General features: G+C 36.8%; 1 protein-coding gene across 4 annotated transcripts in view; it reads right to left on the bottom strand.

Moving 5' to 3' along the window:
* PCSK5 (proprotein convertase subtilisin/kexin type 5) overlaps positions 1–21,991 on the bottom strand; it is a 461,778-nt gene that overhangs the window by 305,224 nt on the left and 134,563 nt on the right. For all 4 annotated transcript variants that reach the window (XM_037743744.1, XM_017543248.2, XM_037743743.1 and 1 more), the window contains exon 5: positions 21,867–21,943. In XM_037743744.1, the coding sequence (XP_037599672.1) occupies positions 21,867–21,943 (77 nt within the window). The remainder of the gene's footprint in view (positions 1–21,866; positions 21,944–21,991) is intronic.

Genomic DNA, 21,991 nt, shown 5'->3' with positions numbered 1-21,991 from the left:
AAGTACCACTTAAGAAATATTTTAGTTAACAATATTAATTCTCTTCTCCTTCCCTCTTTCCTTTCTCAAGTTCAGATATTTCACATACTATGTCTTACCTGCTTCTGGAGTATGGGCAAACAAAGCTTAATAATGCAGGGCTGTGGTACTCACAGTCTTAGTGGAGAATATTCTGAGTAAACAATTAACAAAACCTTTTTTCCTCATCTTTGGAAAAATTACTTTGGTTTAACTTCCTAGCTCTGGTCTTCCTGATATCTGATAAATGTGAGATGTCAGCCACTAAACAATGCTGCTTACAGTAAAAATGAACCCTGGTTGGTGAATTACCATGAACTGGAAGATGTGTGACCAGGACTCTAAATAAGTGATAAGGAGTCTTTGCATTGGGCTTCTGAGATTAGACCCCGAGAAATGGAGTGTGGCCTTCTTCGCATGGCCTTGGAAGTTATATTCATAGGCTATTGCAAAAAATATGTTTCTTGTGAGCATGGGGCGTTTAAGGTAAAGTGACTGTCATACCCCCCGTCCTCCATATGGCTCATTCTTTACAACTGTAGTGTCACTTGGGAGGCAGGAAGACAGGGGAGGAGCAGAAAATTGTTTTGGGACTGCTGATCACTCTTGGTGAAGATACGCGCCAGACACTACCGTATTAGCACATTATGTTTCTATCCTGGAAGGACAGAATAATTACCTTCGATGGCCAAAAGAGTTCTATGAATTTGACTAAATAATGGAACCTAAGACAACTGACAGGGGCATTACAAGACTTATGCAAATAATCACCACATATTGTGGTACATATTAATCGAGGTTTATGTACAAGGTGCTATAAGAATTTCTGCTTCAGTTGCTCTGGTCTGGGATTGGTGCTTGTGAAAATGCTTAGTATGCAATCGAAACCACTTCCTCTTCCTTATACCTGAATGATTTTCCTGTAATTTCACATCATAATTAAAAGAAAATTTGAACTCAGTAAAGCATGAAATATGAAGTATACACTGAGTGTATATGCTAAGAGACTACAAAAGATCTATAAAGACAACAAAAGAAAAAATGATGTGTATCAAATTATAATTTTGATTGTTTTGGCCTATTTCTTTCCATGTATTTATTTTTGAAATGTACACTGAAATCAATCTCATGTAAATTTTTCTGAAGTAGCAATGCAAGAGACCAGCCTAGCAGAATGTACCCTAAGCAATGTTTCAACTTTACCTATACTCCTGCATATAGGTAAAATCCAATTTTATGAATATTATATAGCCCTACTTAACTATATTTAATGAGACTACTTCCATCTTCTGACCCATAATTAATTTACTTCTCTGAAGTATTCACTCAGCAAATATCTACCAAGTACCAACTACCTGATAAGAATGTGATTATTCACTAAGGATTCAACAGTGAGGAAAAAAAGGCATGATACGACATAGTTTTAATAAATTCTGTTGGTCAGAAAATCCCGAACCATAGACAATAATTTACAAGTCTATATTTGACAATAAATGTATTTAATGGATCTGCTTTTATTAAAATATACTATTCAATACTTGTAAAACAGGCCAAAAATACTTGTTTTCCTCAAAATCTGTTAATGATTGATTGATAAGGAAAGATGATATTATAAACCTCTGACTTCCCTCTGCTCAGGACTGTTTTCTTATCATGAGAAAACTGTGAAAACACTTCTGAAAATAGGACCCTTCCTCTGCAGGGAGTAAGGGTTGACAATAGGTGACTATTAAATAATCCTGTTTGACTGAAATACAGGTAAAAAATGGCCATGAAATTCTGATCCAAGGGCTCCTTGGTGTTACCAAGTTTCTTCTGCAATACACTTCAGGGTGTGAGAAGGTGGGTGGAGCTTTGTTCCAGGGTTACACTGCACTCTGCACGGGGGGTGCTGAAGTACAGAGAAGCAGCCCTAATGCCGTCTATTCACTGAGCTCCATGTCACCATTTCAAATTAGCTACACCAAGTAACTGCCCACCCTTCTGTTTACTGACAGCTATTCCTGGTTCTTTTTGCAGAGTTCATCAGGGCCATTTCCACATACATTGGGAGGCTATCAACATCATGGAAGTACTAACCCAAGAGTTAAAGAATGCTTCCCTTCAAAACATAATTTATTATAATCCCTAATGATCAATTCAATATTTTAGCATATACATCATATTTCATTTAGAAATAACTTACGGGATGGGTTTTTATTATGATGGTATTTGCATGAGCTTATGAACAGGAATTGCCAAATATTTTCTGCAATGGGCCAAGTAGTAAATATTTTAGGCTTTATGGGGACACATGCAGTCTCTGACATGTCTCCTTTTTTCTTTTTTTTTTAACCCTTTGAAAACATAAAAACTGCTCTCTGGTAGAGGGTCACTGGGTAAATTTGGCCCCCAATCTGTAGTGTGCCTATCTCTACTTTCTAGTCTTAAGGATAAATATGATCATAGCCATTTATTTCATCTTCAGAACCAAAAAACACATGCTTCTACCTTTTCTACCTCCACTCGATATGATTATATATTGATATGGAATGCTGCTGTATGTAAATCAATAAACTCAATAAACATGATTCATATCTACTGAAATAATAATTTCCATTTGAAAGAATACTTAATATATTTTACAATTTAGATATCAAATCAATTAAGGTTGTAAGGATCACTTATCTTTTATTTGGCAGGCAGTTTCACTTAGGTTCTCGTATTTAATTTTATTTGATCTCTCTAATACTCTTGTACTACATATATTTTTAGCTCCACCTTATAGGTAAGAAAACAGAAATTCTTGCAGGTTAAGTGACTCTGCTGAAGTAATACAGCCATCTTACTTTGAAAGAACTTAAACCCACATTTTCTGAAACCAAGTCCTAGAGCTTAACAGTAAATGCAAAATATATTTAAACAAGAAAACACACACATCGTCAGGTACACACACACTTAGTGCCAGAACAAAGTAATGATGATTTGAGATCTTTCCTGAGACACTGCCCAGAAGCTATCTGTATCAGTGTTCATAGGTTCCTTCTAATAGGATGTCATAATTATTAGGTTTCCTAAGTGAGAAAGCAAAAAAAAAAAAAAATCATGCAAGAATGATAGTGTCGCTAATGAAATTAGTGCCAATTCCACCACCCCTCTCCTTTTCAGTGCCCTGACTTCATATCTGTGTAGACATAAAATGCAAACAAACAAAAAAGTCAAAGAAAATCGATTTCCTAATGAACTTTCAAAAGACACAGGGTTTTATACAATGAATGAAAATAATATTTGAGAACAGCTTCAATCATACTAATAGCCCAGTTGAAAGAGAATTCAGAAGTGTGAGATCAGTAAAAATGGAAGAGAGAAAAAAATCAACAAGGATGGCAACGTGACAGTGGCTTTAAATGAGAATGATTTGTCAATAAAATGATTCCAAATGGCCCTTGGAAAAACCGATAAAGATTTTTATAAACTGAGTCTGTTTATGACCCTACTAAAACTCAAATTTCATAATATTACAGAAAAACTACAACTTTAAACATGATTCATTTTTGTTTGATGTAAGAAAGAATGACTATAGCTGCATACTCTATTAGGTAATAAACTACATGAATTTTCATACTTTAACTTTTATTATTACAAATAAAGCACCATTTGGGACGTTTATAACAAGACTTTGGCCTCAATTTAAGTAGATTCATTTTTACTGTTTTCTCCCTCCAACGCCCAGTTATTCCATTAACGAGTCCCTCCTGTACTGCCTCTCTAAATCAGGCAAGTTGTAGATTAAATAAGAGAATAAGGAAATAGCTCCCCTCTCTTGAGAGGGCAGAAATGGTGATAGCAATCCAGTCAATGCCAAATGCAGAATTGGTTTGCTGCCTTGACCTTTAGTGTATATTCTATGCAAGTCTCTTTTTGTATCCTAAGTGACTCTCTCAAGTCACTAGAAGTCACAAGCTGTTTACACCAAAATAGTTATTAAAGTGATAGTCCCCCATGAATACAATGTGATAACACAACATGCCAGGCCCAGAATTGCATGCTCAGCATCAGTAAGATTTCCCTTGAAGTATCCATGCAGTTTCCTATGTCTCTTGATAAGGATGTCATTTCCTTGGCTGACGTACTACCTGCTTGGCTAGGTATGAGATCACACTTAGAGACACAGGGGCAGTTCACGACTTGAAGCCATTATGTCTGCTTTTCTTCATTAATGTCAGACACTGGGACATACAGAAACTCCTTTTGATCCCCAAAAGAGGAGGTATGTTCACCAACTATACTGGGTGATACTTAAGAACTAGAGTCAGATTCCTTCTCACTCTAGTATCTAAACATCATAAAATATAAAAGAAAAAGTTATGCGTTAATGCTACTAAAGTTAGCATTTGAGCATTTATGTTGATTCATCTGTCCAGTCATAAAAGATTAAAAAATCCAACTGTTATTGATGTTTAACCATTGTATGTTAAAGCATTTATTTATAATATTCTTTATTCTCTTTCCTACGGATTAGTTTGGGAAAATGTAGCAGTTATAAATAAAAATTGCAGAATTGGAAAACCTTTATGGCGAATTAACTAATAATCTCTCAGAAGTGAGTATTTTGCCGACTCCCATCTCTCAACCACCCCCGCCACACCCTTTATCAACAGATTACCTTTCCCTTCAGTTATAGATCACTGAGATCACCAAACTGTCTTCTCCAACAGCTAAATCACTTCAGTGCCCACCATAGGAATAGCAGGTGGAGAACCAGGAAGACCATCACAGGCCAGTTATTAATAAATCACAATGAGTTAAATAACTTTGTGAAGGGTGGAAAAGAAATTTAAATTGATTAGTCAGGAAAGACATTGTTGGACTTCGTTTTGTCCGATAATCATCTGTCAATAGCTCAGACACTCATAAAACTGTGTCCTTTTCAAAGGGAGAAAAGTGAAATGACTTGGCAAAACTTTTCTTTTCCTCTCCCTCTGCCACTTTAAAATGGAAGAATTCTGAATCCTTGCTGTTAACCAAATGGCATTTACAGCTCTCAGTTGGCATGGGGTAGCTGAGAATCTAAAAGGAGGAATGCTTATTCCATTTCCATTTCCATGGAAACCGATCACCAACTGGTGAAAACAAGGTAGATCAAATTTTTGAATAAGAATGTTGAAATAATCACTGTTTTAAAACTTTTCTCTTGCATCAGGATGAAGAGCATAGTCTAATCACTGAAAACACACGGAGATGTATGTATGGATAAATAACTCATTGCTGCCTTATTATTGCAACTCTTCATGATCATGATAATTACTGTATCCAAGCGAGGTTTTCTGTTCATTGAAGGACAAATTACTATAAATCCAATAAATAAATTATATATGAAAACAGGAAAATTCCAAACCCAAGAACTCCATTCAAAATGTATTATCATGTTCCTCTTCTACATCCTCCTAGCAAATGTATGAGGAAAGAAACATGATTTTCTTTTTCTTTTTTTGAGATGGAGTCTTGCTCTGTCACCCAGGCTGGAGGGCAGTGGTGTGATCTCGGCTCACTGCAACCTCTGCCTCCCAGGTTCAAGCAATTCTCCTGTCTCCACCTCTCCAGTAGCTGGGACTGAAGTACACACCACCATGCCCAGCTAATTTTTGTTTTTTAGTAGAAATGGGGTTTCACCATATTGGTCAGGCTGGTCTAGAACTCCTGACCTCAGGTGATCCACCTGCCTCAGCCTCCCAAAGTGCTGGGATTACAGGCGTGAGCCACTGTGCCAGCCACATGGTGATTTTCAGAGAGGGAACAGACTGATCTGTTTTTGGGAAAAGATTTGGAAGAGTATTCAATTTAACTCTACCATGAAAATCAAACTTTATTTAAATAGACTATTTAAATGATCAATTATTGCAAAGCAAAAATAATCTTTTTAGCTCTTAAAACCATTCAGCCTTTCCAAGAGAATTTGAGTGGCCCCCTCCACCAAAAAAAAAAAAAAATCCAGGTATCATATCACCCTGACTGTTTGCACACTTAAAAGACAAATATCCTAATAATTTCCCACAAAGGCGTAACAGGATGAAAACATGTCAATAATTCACTTAACTTGGAGCTCTCTTACTAGGCTTTCCTGATAACCAAAACCTCTAAATTAGCTCTAATATCACGAGTTATTACAAAGGGTCACATTGCGTATGGTATTCCAAACATTCAGAATGCATCATCTCTAATGCTCACAGAAAACTGCTGGTAGCTATTTTTTTCCCCACTGTTTTACACACAGAAGACAATTAAGGCTCCCAGCAGTAATAAGAGTTACTCAAAGTTATTTCTACAACGTTTGAGCTTCTTTCCCCATATCAGACTTTCATGATAGTTCTGCACAGACAAACGTCTGTGTTTTTAGCTTATAACCGCAATTCAAAAATATTACCACATTTATTTCCCATCTCATTATTTCTAATCTCCTTATATTAGTAAAAGATAAACCAGTGTGGAAATGCCTGACTTCAAACACTACCATGAATACATACAAACTCATTTATGGTTCTTATTTCTGATATTTAAAATCTCAAATTGTTAAAATTATAGTCAAATTCTAAATCTGAAGTTGTTCCTTAAGTTGGTCTAATTATATCTGTTTCCTCATTTTTGCTTATGCTATTTAAGAGGCTTAACCTTAATATTTAAGATCAACATTGATATTTATTAACATTTATATGGTTAACAAGAATATAATAATAAAAAAGTTGATAATTTTTTTTCAAATCACCCTATTTAAAAAAAAATTATCCCTAATTATATTAAGCTAGGGTTATATGTGTGTGATGAGACAGAGAGAGAGAAAGAGAGAGGGAAAGATTGACTGACTTTGGCTAGAATTCAAATATCTCAAGAAATGATTTCAAAAGTTTTTTTAATCAGTCTGGGCACAGTGGCTCACACCTGTAATTCCAGCACTTTGGAAGGCTGAGATGGGTGGATCGCTTGAGCCTAGGAGTTCACGACCAGCCTAGGCAATGTGGTGAAACGTTGCCTCTACCAAAAATATAAAAATTAGCCAGTCTCATAACTCAGGCTCAAACTAAATACATAAACAAAATAAAATAAAAAGTTATATTAATCAATATTACATGTGTATGGCCTGTTTTCATTTTTTCATCCTCAAGTTTCTTAGTGAACACGTTTTTATAAAGGTCATACCACTAACTTACCACCTTTAAGCAAGGCCAGCACATGACATCTGAAAGAAAAACAAAAACCTCCAAATCAAAAGTTAATTCATAATTTCCTTTCAGGTGCCAAAGAATAAGAATTAGTCAGTGTTAATGAACACCGGCCCCAGGTAACCCGCAACATTCTCTTTCCATGAAAATTGTAGTCTTTTTTTCAGAGTCTAAATGGAAGCCTTTCTTTTAATATCTGTAAATACCTCGAAAGTACTTTTCTTTACCCTTTTATCCCTTCCTGATCTACCAATCCTTTTGCAACAGAAAATCTTGGGAGATTGGTTGGGTTTAAAACCTCAAACTCTTCATCTCACTAACGCTGCAGTCCAGTCCACAGTAATAACAATGAAGCTGCTATCACTGTCCCCTTTGAGAGAAGGCACTTCATGGGGAGGAATTACAGGCTCCTGTGATGCATGTTCATCAAAAACATCTCAAGGAACATCACTGTGTGATGGTGCTAATACTTTACGTAAGTTTGTACATAAGTTGGACATTTGGTGGGGCTGGAGTGTTTAATTCTAGCTAAGGGAAAACGCAACAAACATTCAGTCTACAGTAAAGTTTTTTTCCCTTAGCTGAAACTTTTGGTTTTTTTATTTTTTTGAGAAAGTGTCTTATTCCGTCACCCAGGCTGGCATGCAGTGGCATGATCTTGGTTCACTGCAACCTCCGCCTCCTGGGTTCAAGCGATTCTCCCACCTCAGCTTCCCTAGTAGCTGGTATTACAGGTGTGTGCCACCACATCTGGCTAATTTTTGTATTTTTATTAGAAATGGAGTTTTGTTCACCATGTTGGCCAGGCTGGTCTCAAACTCCTGACTTCAACTGATCTGCCCACCATAGTCTCCCAAAGTCCTGGGATTATAGGTGTAAGCTACTGTGCTCAGCCTGAAACTTTTAGTTAAAGCCATTTAAGAGAAAGAGAAAAAAAGAATAAAAATGGCAATTAGGACAGTTTTACACCAAAATTTGGGATATCAGAATAAGAATAAATTAAAGTTCATTTAAAACTTATTTGTGCCATTGGTTTTAGGTTCTTTATCCATAAAACTTGAATATTCTGCATTTCTTGGCCTTTCTTCTTTCCATTTATTTGCTTAAGAAGTGAAAAGGGTGCAATGATCTTGCCACAGGGCAGGTATGTGCTTCCAACTAGGTTAAATTAGAATCAATCGTAATGCACAAGGTAACACCCTATATGTAAGAATCTCCATGCACTGTAGAATAACAACATGACCACTTATTGAGTATCCACTATTCATCAGTCTCCAGTACAAATGAGGTATGCTATTTTCAGACAACTGTAAAAAACATTAGTTGAAATCACAGCATATTGTAGAAAGGGTTACAGGGTGAGGCTAAACAGATAATGAACATACATACACTTAAAAGAGTTTGGACATGGTCATAGGGGTTTGAAGATAGAGGCAAAATACACTCAGATTTGAGTTTTAGATAAAGACAAAGCTCCAGGGAAAATAAGAAATGGCTGGCTTAACTAGAAGATGCCTTTTGCTCCAAAGCTTGCAAGGAATTCACTAATGCCAGGGCACTATCAGTCATTACGGAAGTCATCTCACGAATGGTTGTCCCCTTCCATCAGTCATTTTCCAAGAATCAGGTGAAATGCTATTGCCTCCAGAAGTCTCCTCTGAATTTAACCTACAGTAATAACTCCTCTAAATTGTATTCCTATGATTTATAGCCCCGGTTTACAATTAAGTCTTTTATTTTACATAAAAAGAATTTTTTACTTCAAATGTAATTCTAAGAGGAATTCCACATATAAGTAAGGTTTTAAAATAGATTTTGGTTTGTTTGAGGAAGAGGGAGTTACAACCATCTACACAATCTCCTGAGCTACAGTTGGACAGCCTGTGAGATCCATCAGCAGACTTCAGGGATCCCTTAAACACTTTCGGAATACCAACGGTCTCCAAATCACATCAAGACTAATGGTTTAACTGCACTGCATTAGTTAAGTGATGGGTCAATACTAAATTTCTACATACTATATCACTAGTAGATTTTTAATGAATAACCAAAACACTGCGATGCTTCTACTAGGTGTTCATAAATCCTTTCTAAATGAAACGATATGCCATAAAATAAATACTAAATTCTCATAAATTAACTAAAGTTGTTTCCATGAATTAAACATTGTCTATTGCTTATAAACACTATGTTCAGAAAAAGCATCTAGACTCCTGCTCCAAATTAGAGTGTATTTTGTGATACAAGAAGCATGGCTTTGGAGGCCAGATTCACTTTCATAAGCTATGTGAGCCTGCCTTCAATTTTACTTTATTTCTGTGCAAAGAGGGGGCACTGGTAATGACATTTAATCTCTGGTTCTTTGCCATAACTGACTGAGTTAAGCAGAAAAGTAGTCTGTTAAAGGGATCTTGGGAAGCTCAGAACTGTTGGGAGCACTCACTGATTAACCAGGGTGGAAGCTATGGATCAAGAAAAACACACAGCTGGTCTATGAGAAAAGACCTATTGAGAGAGAGAGAGAAGGAGACAGAGACAGTGAACACATGCAAGGGAATAAGGCCTTATTTGGATTATGCTACTAATAGCAGGTGCAATTGATTTTTACAGTCTAGATCACATGGCCTGTGCCCTCAAGTATGTGAAGTGAAAAGTATTTGACATTTTCAGCTGCCACAGAGCAGTCTTTGTCCTCAACCAGGATAAGACAGAAGACTCCTGATATATAAAAAAGAATTTAGAAACTGGGGGACCAAGACAAAAATCTACCCTACCTATCTGACATGAGTGTTTACAAGTGATGTGGGCATATATGTAAAAGTACTTTGTGAACTGTCAAGTTTTAGATACATTATTATTCTTAACTGATGGCTCCTCCTTATCTGACAAGGAGAGATCCCAGACAGCTCGGAGGGGCTAACGCCATTCGAGAAAACCTGAGATTTGTTATTTTTTCTCATTCTGTCATGAAAAACACATAATGACCCTACTGAACTCCTTTTAGACTTTACTGAGTTTATACCCCAAGGCAAAAGCAGCCAAGACTTCTTTGGAAGACAAAATTATTCTTCGCTTACCCACCCAAATCATATAGCAGGCTTCTCAAAGCTTTAGAAGGCTCACAGGAAGACCCGCTAAGCAGTCCATGTCTAAGTTTTAAAAATGATTGTAACAACATACCAATAATTTTTCAAGTACAAACATGTAGTGTTTGCCCATGGATCAGCACAGGCATGCTTTCATAGGTTATTGCTCAGTACATTCTCTTAGCACATAACAGAATAATTAAATTTTATTAAACAATTTACCTAGAATTTACTTGGGCCTCCCATCTTCATACATAATCTGTTTCCCTCCAAATACATGTCTTGGAAATCTATGAGTATGTACTATCCATATGTATGTCAGAAATCTATAAAGTTTTTTTAGTGTGACACCTCCCTAACCAAAGACAAGAGGAAAAAAATGACATCGCAACTATAAAGAAATTCTGGGTTTTTTTTTTTTGTCTCAACCAGGATGAATTAAACATGTGTTAGTATACCCTATAATTGAAATAAGTTTTACAGTGGGGATTCTGACAGAAGATTATGAAAACATAATGAGAAAATGGAATGAACATAAATGGAATGAACTGATGTAAAAACAGTATCTGAAAACATGAAATATAAAAGAACAGAAATACAATTTGCATTTGCTTACCTAAATACCTTCTCATATTTGCATTTGGGCTATAAAGATTTCAACAAATATGAACACACCTACAAATATAAGAGTGAAATTGGTATTGTTCCTGCACTCCATGTTGTGGGATGTGGTTCTACTAAAACAATGCCACGAGTATTTCTCCCTGCAGAGGGTTGAGTAATTTGATATAAAAATCAACCTATGGAGGAATTAAACCCCAGCTGCTGTGGCATCTCCATATTGGAAACAAACAGTCACAATGACGGGGCTCCTACTGTCCCAGGAATGGTGTCATTCAATGCATGGGTGATAAAGTGAATGCATGGTTGTCAGTGGACCTGCATCTAAGACTGTTACTAACTCTGGGGATTCCCTTTTCCTCTTTATGACTTAAATTTCAGTAAAGCCAAGTATCCTAATTCTTTGATCTCTTCAATTCAAATTGCATTTTCCCTTTGATGCTCCACTGTCCCAACCTATCTCACTACTTCTTATGTGACACAGGAGATGGGTGGATAAGAGAAGAAAAAAATCAAGTGTTTTTGTTTCGAGTATAACAGCGTCTATTTCCCACTCCTTTGGAAAACACTAAAGGGATCTGCCATTCTTTAAGAAAAAGAAAATAAACTTTATGAAAGAGTATGACATTCGATAAAATTAACAACACAGGCCACAATTAAGATGGCTGACCAATGTGAATTCAAATCAGATTACCTAGCATAAACTAAAATGAACTGGTCCCAAGATGGAGGCAACTGCTGGAGACAAATGTGTGACTCTTTCTCTGCAAAATAACATACTAGAGCCTATGGGAAGGTCAGGGTATCAGGATAGCGGAAAAAGAAAGGGATATGTGACAACCTGATACTTGGGGGTGCTGAAGGGCTGGAGAGAAAACGAGACTCTATATATGGTAATTGGGACAGGCATGGGAGGGGGTGTGATCCTTTGAGAATGAACCTCTGAAGGAGGGAATACCAACCAAGAGCAAAAAGGTCATACACAATTTTTAGCAGTCAGCTCATCTCAGCTCAGGATGTCACCACAAGGTATTTTATCTGCAATTTATGCAAATTCAAATGTATCTACTAGCATATGTAAATTATATGCAGCCAGTACGTGGATATCTAAAAATAGGAAGTGGTAAATGCTTAACAAAGGTCACTCTTTTCTAAAATTCACGGGCAGCTTTCGATAAAAATGGAGAAGGAGGGGATTCAGGAGAATTGGTGGGGATTCTACAGGTACTCTACTGCTCTTCACAATTCCTTTGAGCTATTTTAGGTGTCCTATAGGCAAAAGAATTTGCCACAATTTTCCAAGTAGGACACATCCTCAATATCCCATCCCCTTCTTAGGTAAGGGAAAGTTTCTGATTTTCACAGGCTCTTGTTTGGCTCAGTCTTTCCCTCCTACAGAGAATCTTCCTTTCACAGGCCACATTTCCGGAGGGACTCACAAAGGTTGTCACTGAAGTGCAAAAACACTGGAAAAGTGTCTTTTACTTTATGTGATTCCAACCTCAAAAACTCCATACCTCCAAATAGAGAAATGTGAAAGCTAACCACCTGTCCTCTGGGAATTAGATTAAAAACTTATCTTTACTTACTGTCACCTGTAATAATAATAACATCTGTACCTGTGGTACTTTTATATAGTTTCCGAAAACCTTTGTTTATATTATCACCAGTTGGAACTCATTCAAGTTTAATTAAAAAACAAACTTGTCAATATATGAGTAGAATTGTTTGGGAACAAAGAGACCCAAACTCCAGCTTCTCCACGGCATTCTCCAAACAGACCAAACATGGAACTTTCCCTTTTCTTTGTTTGGCTTTTATTTATTTATTTTTTTTGAGGTGGAGTCTCACTCTGTCGCCCAGGCTGGAGGGTAGTGGCCCAATCTTGGCTCGCTGCAACCTCCACCTCCTGGGTTTAAGCAATTCTTCTGCCTCAGCCTCCCAAGTAGCTGGGATTGTAGGCACATGCCACCACGCCTGGTTAATTTTTTTGTATTTTTAGTAGAGGTGGGGGTTTCACCATCTTGGCCAGGCTGGTCTTGAACTCCTGACCTCATGATCCACCTGCCTTGGCCTCCCAAAGTGTTTGGATTACAGGCGTGAGCCACCACACCTGGCCTAGCTTTTCTCCCTCACTAGAAAGCTTTCCCAGTCCTGTGTCTGCTTTTGAGTCTCTACAAGTGATGGTGGCTGACTCCTTGCTATTCTAAGATCTGCACAGTGTCTTGTTTCAGTTGGGTGGCCTCCATTTACTTTCCCAAAATGAATACCACTGTGGAGTCAAATTTATATAATAATTTACTGTAAAAAATAATCTTTGTTACTTGTTCAAAGTTACACGTACATATGTTGTTAGCAAACTGTGAAGACCAATCCCTTCCCTCTGGAGAAACAGGACCCTGGGCGCCAGCACTTGGTACAGCCAAGTTATTAAGTGTTTACTGAACACAATGCTATACTCTTCTGGTGATTCCAGTTATCTGCTGATAGTAAACTTATTGAAGCCTGTGTTCTGCACAAGAATTGATTTCTCATCTACTCATCTACTTGACCACCGATTAATTTAGCTATGCAGGTAATCAGACAGTATGAGGACAAACAAGCTTAAATTCCAATTTTGCCTGTGACATTATGCACACTATTTAACCTCTCTCGACCTTTTCTCTGAATGCGGGTTGTTGTGAGACATAAATGAGACAACATGCAGATGTGCTAATTTTATTAGCAGTTGTTTACCTTGCACTCAAATATAGGCAAATAGCAACCCCAGAGATTTGTAGGCTTTGGGGTTAATTTAAACTGGAACATGGAGATACTGATGTGGTGAGGAAGATTCTAAGAAGAATGCTTCTCCAAGGTCACAGACATAGTCAATATAAAAGCTGGGGCTGGTACCTAGATCTCCTCTAAAAGCAGAATATTTTTTACTATATCACCCTGCCTTCTTTGGTGAACTATTTTATGAGAATGACATATGTTGTAATCTAAAGAACATATTTTCTTCCTTTCCACATTTATTTAAATAGCCTACAGGCCCTGTGTTATTTACCTTTTATTGAGGATTATGGTTAAAATGCATACCTATATTTAAATAGCCTACAGGCCCTGTGTTATTTACCTTTATAAGGATTATAGTTAAAATGCATACTTATCATTGGTATTACACACACACATACTCACACAAACACTTAAATACACTGGAACGGGAAGCTTGCGTTGTAATTAACTGAATTGCTAGAATATAAAAATTATAATCTTTCTTTTAGCTTACAAAAATAAAATTCTAACTTTAGTTCTTTAACTCTGAAGCTGTATGATATGAATAGCAGGGTAACCAATACCTAAACAATATTTTGGTAATGTTAAAATGAATAATCTACAAGCTTGAGGTTTTATTATTTTTTCAGCGTGCTCTTCTGGTAGCTAGCTGTACACAGAGTAAAAAAAATAAGATAAAGGCTTTTGCTCCTTCTTCTTCAGCAACTAACTTGAGTGTTCACTGGCTGATCAGATTTGAAAGTTCTTGGATGTCTTCTCCAACGTTTCGTAATGAAATAAACAATACGCTGCTACTGCTAACCTCTCAAGGGCTTCAGGCTTTACATCTTACATATTTCTACATATAAGGAAACAATAAAATGTAAGGATGCAAGAGAAGGTTAGAAGGGAAGATTAAAAGAGAAAGATAATTAAATACACCTGTCTGGAAAACGTGTTTAAATGCTTAATCCATGATTTAAAAAGGATACTTAGCTCTTTCCTTTACTGCAATTTCCACCTGCTTTAGAGGCCCCAGGAATTTGTGAGTCTGTTTTTTAAATAAGAAATTTAAATTCAAGCAACTATCAATTATTCATGTCAATAATACACTGAGTTAGCATAAATTATACTCATACCTCATTTGAACTTATAACATCAATCAGACCCTTTATCAAAAATGAAGTCCCCAAATCCAGAGAAGAACACACTAAAATTGGCAAAGAGAAAAACAAGTCCTGAAGGCTGCATCATCATGATTATGGGCCTGGGAATAATGAACGCATTGTTTTACAAAGATGAATATTTACACTTCAGGTAACAGGTATATAGGAATTCAAGGTTACAGAATCATTTTCTATATTTATTTGGCATTCATTAAAGAATAAGCAGGTATTTAGACAATTGTCATGAATTTAGTTCATTCTCAGAGGTATTTAAACATTTTCCTTTTTATTCTACCAAAGACACCAGGCTAAGGAACAAACATACCCGTGTCAGTCAAGGGCCTGGCGCAGGAAACACTGGGCTCTTTTACAATGGGTAACATGAGAAGAATTTATTCAAGGGACTTGAATTTACTGACTTGAATTTAGTCAAGGGACTTCCCAAACCCAATGGGAAGTGAGAGGGCATGAGAGACCATTAATGCAGTCCCTCAAAGTCAGCCTTCTGGGATACAGACCAGAAATGGAAGGTCGGAAAAAAGATATCTAGCACAAAGGCCCACTATATATAACATCATGTAATAGGTCAACAACTTCAATTCTGACACATTTTGCTCATTCATCCAGATAAACCAATCCAGGTCAGTACTCTTGTAATTATTCTAAGAAAGAACAAATGGACATTTTATATTCCAAACTAAACTGAAGATCAACTTAGTATCTGTTCTTGCCTTTCTATTTTCTACTTGGCAAATGTGATCCTATTTACAAGAAGAAAAGTTTTTTATAAAAGAAGTAATAAGTTCACAGGTGCTGTGAAACTGATTGGAGGGATAACCAGCTCATCCCATGGCGGGGTGAGAGAATGCGTCACTAGGAAAGTGTTTTTTTTTTTTTTTTTTGTACTATTATAATAAGCAACACATTTCCCCTATAAGCAGAAAATGCTGACTATATCTATTGGCTTTGCTTTGGAACACTATCTCCTCCCAGCAGTTCTTGTCTACAGAAATGGGAAACAGAAGGATATACTTTGGTTTCTGCAACATGGCAACATTCATAAAACCAGAAATGATGTGTGAAAAGAAACTAAAGAATCAGAAGAAATTTACTTCCATTCACCCTGGTTAAATCTTCCTTAAATCAGAGATAAGAAAATCAATGAAAAATCCGTTCCTTTTAGAAAATGAGTCTTTAACCCAGAGCTTGGTTTATTTGAAAAGGAATTAGATTCTGGACCCACATATACTCATTGAAAATATAATGCTGTGGTTTCAACTCCTACTAAATGTTGCTATGACTTTTAAGCAGAGAGAACTTCTAAGAGGAAGTAACCTAGGGAAGGGCTGATCTAACTCAGACATCAATAATTCATTTTATTGGAAATAGGAGTAGTAGTATGAAATGCCAGCAGACTGTTTCATTTGTAGGGAGGCATTTTCTATTTTAAGCCTAGAACAGTGCTGTCAGCTTTATTTGGCAAGCTAATATAAATGGAGGCAAAGCTGAATCAAAGGATGGGTTTTTATGGTCTCCTCTAATCATGCTATTTCTTTACCATCAGTTTTTTAACTCCGACATACCACCATTTGGGAACTTGCAAAAGTGACGAGAAAAGGATTTTTATAACTTTTGTACTTCAGAGGTGATTTCCTTCACTCCTAAGCCTTGGCACTAGAAATATAATCATGCAAGTCTAAGAGAGATGATTTGCATAAAGTCTTGAAGGTAGATCCTCTATTAGTACTAAAAACCCTTCAGGCATTAGAATTTCTTACTAAATTTTCTCCCCATCCAGCCCATTAATAATCTATATTATTTCATCAATTCCCCAGACATTTAGCACAGAGTCACTTGCCAAGCAGGGTCTCAGTGAACACTTGTTAAATGAATAAACAAATGCAGGCAAGTATGACATAATTCCAGAAAAGTTCTGAAGCGTACTGGTCTGATTGTACAATGAGGAGGCATTTGCAAAGGACATGCCTCAACTTCCTTTTTATGATAACGATTACAAATTCATCATCTTCACTATTTTATATCAAATTCAAGGACTCATGTTCCACCAAAGGAGATGGGAAATGGAATTAAAGAAAAGCAGACTTACTGTAGACCGAAAAGAGTCACAGCTCCCAGCCCCAAGGAAGCAAATAAACCTGTCTCAACTTCTTACCCTGGAAATAAACTGTACGTTTTAATTTAAATTTGAAGTGTTCATAAGCACACATATTTTGAGATAACTGTAATTTTTAACTGGTCATTTATCAAGAATAAGATATATGAATTAGAACATATAATTACAACAATAACAGCTGTAATTATGTAGCATCTATTTTATAGTAGGCTTGGTATTTTACACATTTTATTGCTAATCTTTAGAGGTATTTATTTTATTATTACTATTTTTTGAGACAGGGTCTTGCTCTGTTGCCCAGGCTGGAGTACAGTGGCACAATCTTGGCTCACTGCAGCCTTGACCTCCCAGGGTCAAGTGATCCTTCCCTCTCAGCCTCCCAAGTATCTGAGACTACAGGTATGTGCCACCACACCTGGCTAATTATTATTTTTTTTGTAAAAATAGGTCTCCCTATGTTGCCCAGGCTGGTCTCAATCTCCTGGACTCAAGGGATCCTCCTGCCTTGTCCTTCCAAAGTACTGGGATACAGGTGTGAGCCACTGTGCCCAGCCTCAAAGGAAGTATTATTATCCCCATTCTAGAGACATTTTAGAAAGTACTGAAAGCTCAGAGTCATTAACTTGAAAGACCATAAAGCTAATCAAGAAGAGCCAAGGCTAAAAGTCAACTCCTCTAAACTACAAAGCTACTCATTTCCTAACTCTAGGTGACCACTATTCAAAAGAATTATCTATCTGTGGATCCACACTTAAACATAGATCCACTGGCTATATCCATTATTATGATCTAATGGGAAAAGAGGGCATTTTAATCCTAAATGCCTGACAACATGCTCTTGGTCAGCTAAGAAGAAAAATCAGGCAGAACTACTGAGGGGAGCTAAAGGTACATCTATGCCCCAATGGCACCACTGACTTCCACAAAAGAGAGGGAGACAGTGCTGGTGATATACCTATGAAAATTCCATATTTCACTGTCAGGATAGCAAACCTAAGGACGTATTGGGAACAATAATTAATCCCCTGCTGAACTCAGTGAACCACGGCCAGTGCTTAGGATGGGTCAAAGCAGGACACACTAGAATACCCCAGATAAGCATGACTGTCACGATTCTTCCTAAACAAGGGTCTTAGGAAATGGTCAAGTTTAAAAGAAATTCTTAGGAAGAAAAACAGTTTAAAAGATGGTCTATAAAAAGCCATCAAAGACAATATTCAATGAATTGTCTTTACATACAGACATTATAATCCAGACTATGACACATATTCAGTTTATTTAATGTATTAAAATCATGCAGGAAACATTGTCAAATATAATATGGTATTTAACTTTCTTTTGGTTATATTCACATAAATTCATTATTAGTATGTGTTACAAAATTGTGTAAGATTCCTATAATTCTGATATGCCTCAATGTATGTCATCAGTAATAATTATAATTGTTATGTTGAATTATTGTGTGCCACAGAGGTAACAAATTTCCTTGTCAATTGTGTCTTTGACTGTGGCTTCCCTAAAATGTTTTTGTCATCTATAGACAATTGTTGTGTTGATTTGGTCCTCTTTAGAAGATGGCTTTATAATCAATTATACAACTTTAATGATTGCTCTTGAATGCAAGTTTCTAATAACTTTGGAGACATGACATTAGAAAAAAGGAAAAAAACTTTCAGGACTCTCATGGAGAGCTAAAATGTTTATGAATATCCAGCAGAACAGGAGTTAACTAAATGGACTGAACAGAAAATTGAAGTAAATTTTTTTCAATTTTTTGTTGTTTAAAGTGTTGCTGATGCTTTTTGTTTTTCAGAGACAAAAATACTTTTTTTTTGAGCTATTTCCAGCTTTTAATAATTGAGAAAAGTATACTCCTGTGAACAAAATTTAGAGCATATTTGTTTCTCTCTACCCAATTTCTCCAGAATTTAAAAGCTATGTGTAATTATTCTTAACTTATGGCAATAATATGGTTATTTGCATAAGTCCAATAATTATGTTTTCTTTTGAACAGGACACAGTTGGAGAAACTCGTTATTTTACCAAGGCTTTGACTGGAATGGCATGCTTTCCTTTAAGAAATCAAACTTGACTTACAAAACCAATAATAGCACCTTAGGAAAACTTGCCTCAGACCTTGCCTTACATAGTCCCTCTATACAGGGTTCCTGACCTGTGGCAAGTAAAGATTGTCACTTTCTGACAGTCCCAGGAGCCTTAAGTTACCTTGGGACCTCAAGAGGAGAGAAATTTACCCAACTCGTAGGTATTTGAGGGTACAAACCCATGACTGGGCTTGGCTTTAAAAAGTCGTATCTGAGATTCCTTATGGAACACAGTTTCATCAAAGTCAATTTAAAAAGCCTATGTAAAAAATAATTATTCTTGCTGTACTTTATGCAAATAATCAGGCCAAGTATAATAAAATTAAAGTTTATTTTGTAAACAAATCAGTCTTATTATTTGTTTTTAATAAAAATAAGGACTGGAAAGAGAAAAATTATGTTCCAAAAGCTATAGTATACCTGTTATTAGTGGTTTTTGAATTTTTATTTTTATTTTTCTTCAATTTAAACTAGATCCTAATTTTGGTGGACTCCAAGTCCCCAAACTAACGCTTTCACATCTTTACTTTTAAAACTAAGAATTGCACTCCTTATCCCAAAACTCATTATTTACCTTAAGCACTGTCTGCTTAAATGCTGTACTAAAACTAGAGATGAGAATACTAACGTGTTGTCATGTAAGCCTTGGAACCCCAGCCTGGCCTGCTTGAGTATGGTCAGACAGCTCAAAGCGGTTCCTCTCCTCTCACCTTGGGTCAACACCTACCCCACTATGCTCCCATCAGTAGGAGAAAGCCAGAGTGATCGATGGCCTTTTCCCATCTTCATAGGCCACACTTCAAGAACAAACTGCTATGAAACTCAAAGGGAGGAATTGGAACAGCCTTTGCAAAAATTATAACTGAGAAAATTATTACAGTAAAGGAGATCAGACCCAACCGACTTCTCCATCTTGCTTCTAACCTTTAAGCTCTCCTTGTTCATTCCTGTGTGCAGGCCAAACTAAATTTGGGAAGAAATTCAGTTCATGGTTTAACTCCGAAACAAAACTGATATTAATTAGCCTTCTCCTTAAAAGTCTCCATTCTTAGCTGGAAACCAGTCTGTCTTTGCAGGACTAACAATTAGCTACAGGATTAGGAATGACAGTTTAGGGGTCATGCAACCTCTGTCTCCAAGAGACTGAAACTCCCCAGATTGCTCCTGGGGATAACAACACTATTGTATGGCCTAAGATCAGTGCTTGAGGAATTTTGCAGAAATTTCACTGGATGGATCAGCTGACACCACCCAGACTGGTAATCTGGCTCAACCAGTTCTGCCAACCCACCCAAAAATAGAAGATGGCAAGAAAACCTCACTTCAACCCGTTATGATTCCAACTCCAACCTGACCAATCAGCACTCCCTACTTCCCTAGCCCCCATCCAACAAATTATCTTTAAAAACTCTGATCGCCAAATGCTTGGGGAGGCTGATTTGAGTAATAATAAAACTCCGGTCTCCCACACAGCCAGCTCTGCGTGAATTACACTTTATCCATTGTAATTCCCCTGTCTTGATAAATTGGCTTTATCAAGGCAGTGGTCAAGGTGAACTCACTGGACGGTTACAGTAGGTCTGAAAGAAAACTATACAGTTTAATGTAGGTCTCTTTTTGCTTGGAAGTAATAGAAAATTCTACCTATATCAATTTGTGTATTAATGCTTTCACCACTGAATCTGATTTAGAAGATTTACTTGGTGGTTCATGTCAACAAATAGCATATTTCTACGGTTATTTTGTTAAGCTTTCTTTGTAGGGCTTAAAGAAAAACCACATAGGTACAGTAACAGTTTTCAAGGTCATAAGGTTTTATCTAAAGTTACTGACTGACTTAATCAAATAATCCTAGTTGAGAAACATTTCCCTAAAGAAAAAAGCAGATTAGAAATAACAAAATAAATGAGCTAAACAGTTCTATTTGCAACTTCTGTGCATGTAATGTAAATAAAATATGTAAATAAAAATTCAAATGCAAGTACCTAAATTATAGCATTATCCCAAGGAGCTTCATAGTAAAAGGGAAAAAATTAACATGATTTAGAGATTAGAAATATCTACTAATATTGTAAGGAATCTGGGTCATTATATAAGCAAGAAAAGCCATTCTCTCTTACTTGCCTGAGAAGTATTAAAATACTCTATGTTATCAAATGGATGTGAATGTTGATTTGCATTCACTAAAAACCACGTACTAACCGGAAAGTGTAATTGTGGTTAACTGGGTTTCTATGCCTCTTACCTGGGGCGGGGCGGGGAATAAGAAAGGTAATGCCTTCTGCAATTGGCAATAATCTCCTAGGTATTTCAGGTGTACCAGTGGAAAACACAATGACCACAGAGTAGAGAGGAGGAAAGGAGAAGTAAAAGAAAGAAAGGCCTGGGAAGGAACCTCAAACGCAGTATTCAATCATGTGTTGAATTTAACAGAACAAAGTAATTCTTTTGGGAGGTACCTTGCTTGGCTTCTCCCTTCACCACCCCGTCCTTAAACAAATGGGCACAGGGCAATTATCACATGAGGGGTCATCTCTTAGCTCCAGTCTCAAGATTTGGTAATGCTGAGCCACTCCCCAGGGCTCAATCTGTAACCATTCTGTCTATGCGGAACACCCCTTTCCTCTTACTCAGAGGCTTCAGTTGAAAGGCACTTGTTTATCTTGGAGCAAATTAAGAATCATATATTATCAAGGATTTTGAAGAAAATACTTCCCTCAGCATGAGCAGAAAACAAAGCTCCTTGCCAGCCACATGCCAGCCACCCCTCCCTGGGGCCTTACTTGTTCTCGTTGCTTGCATCGTAACGAGGCATTGGGTCCAAGTCATTTCCATTCACGTCACAACTTGCCAGAGCATCCTATGGCCACAGAGGAGAAAAGCAAGGGAAAGGAAATGGTCATTCATT

Source organism: Cebus imitator, unplaced genomic scaffold, assembly GCF_001604975.1.
Source record: "Cebus imitator isolate Cc_AM_T3 unplaced genomic scaffold, Cebus_imitator-1.0 Scaffold150, whole genome shotgun sequence".
Lineage (NCBI taxonomy): Eukaryota > Metazoa > Chordata > Mammalia > Primates > Cebidae > Cebus > Cebus imitator.
The sequence above is the reverse complement of the archived record's forward strand: the minus strand, read 5'-3'. Positions and strand labels throughout refer to the sequence as shown.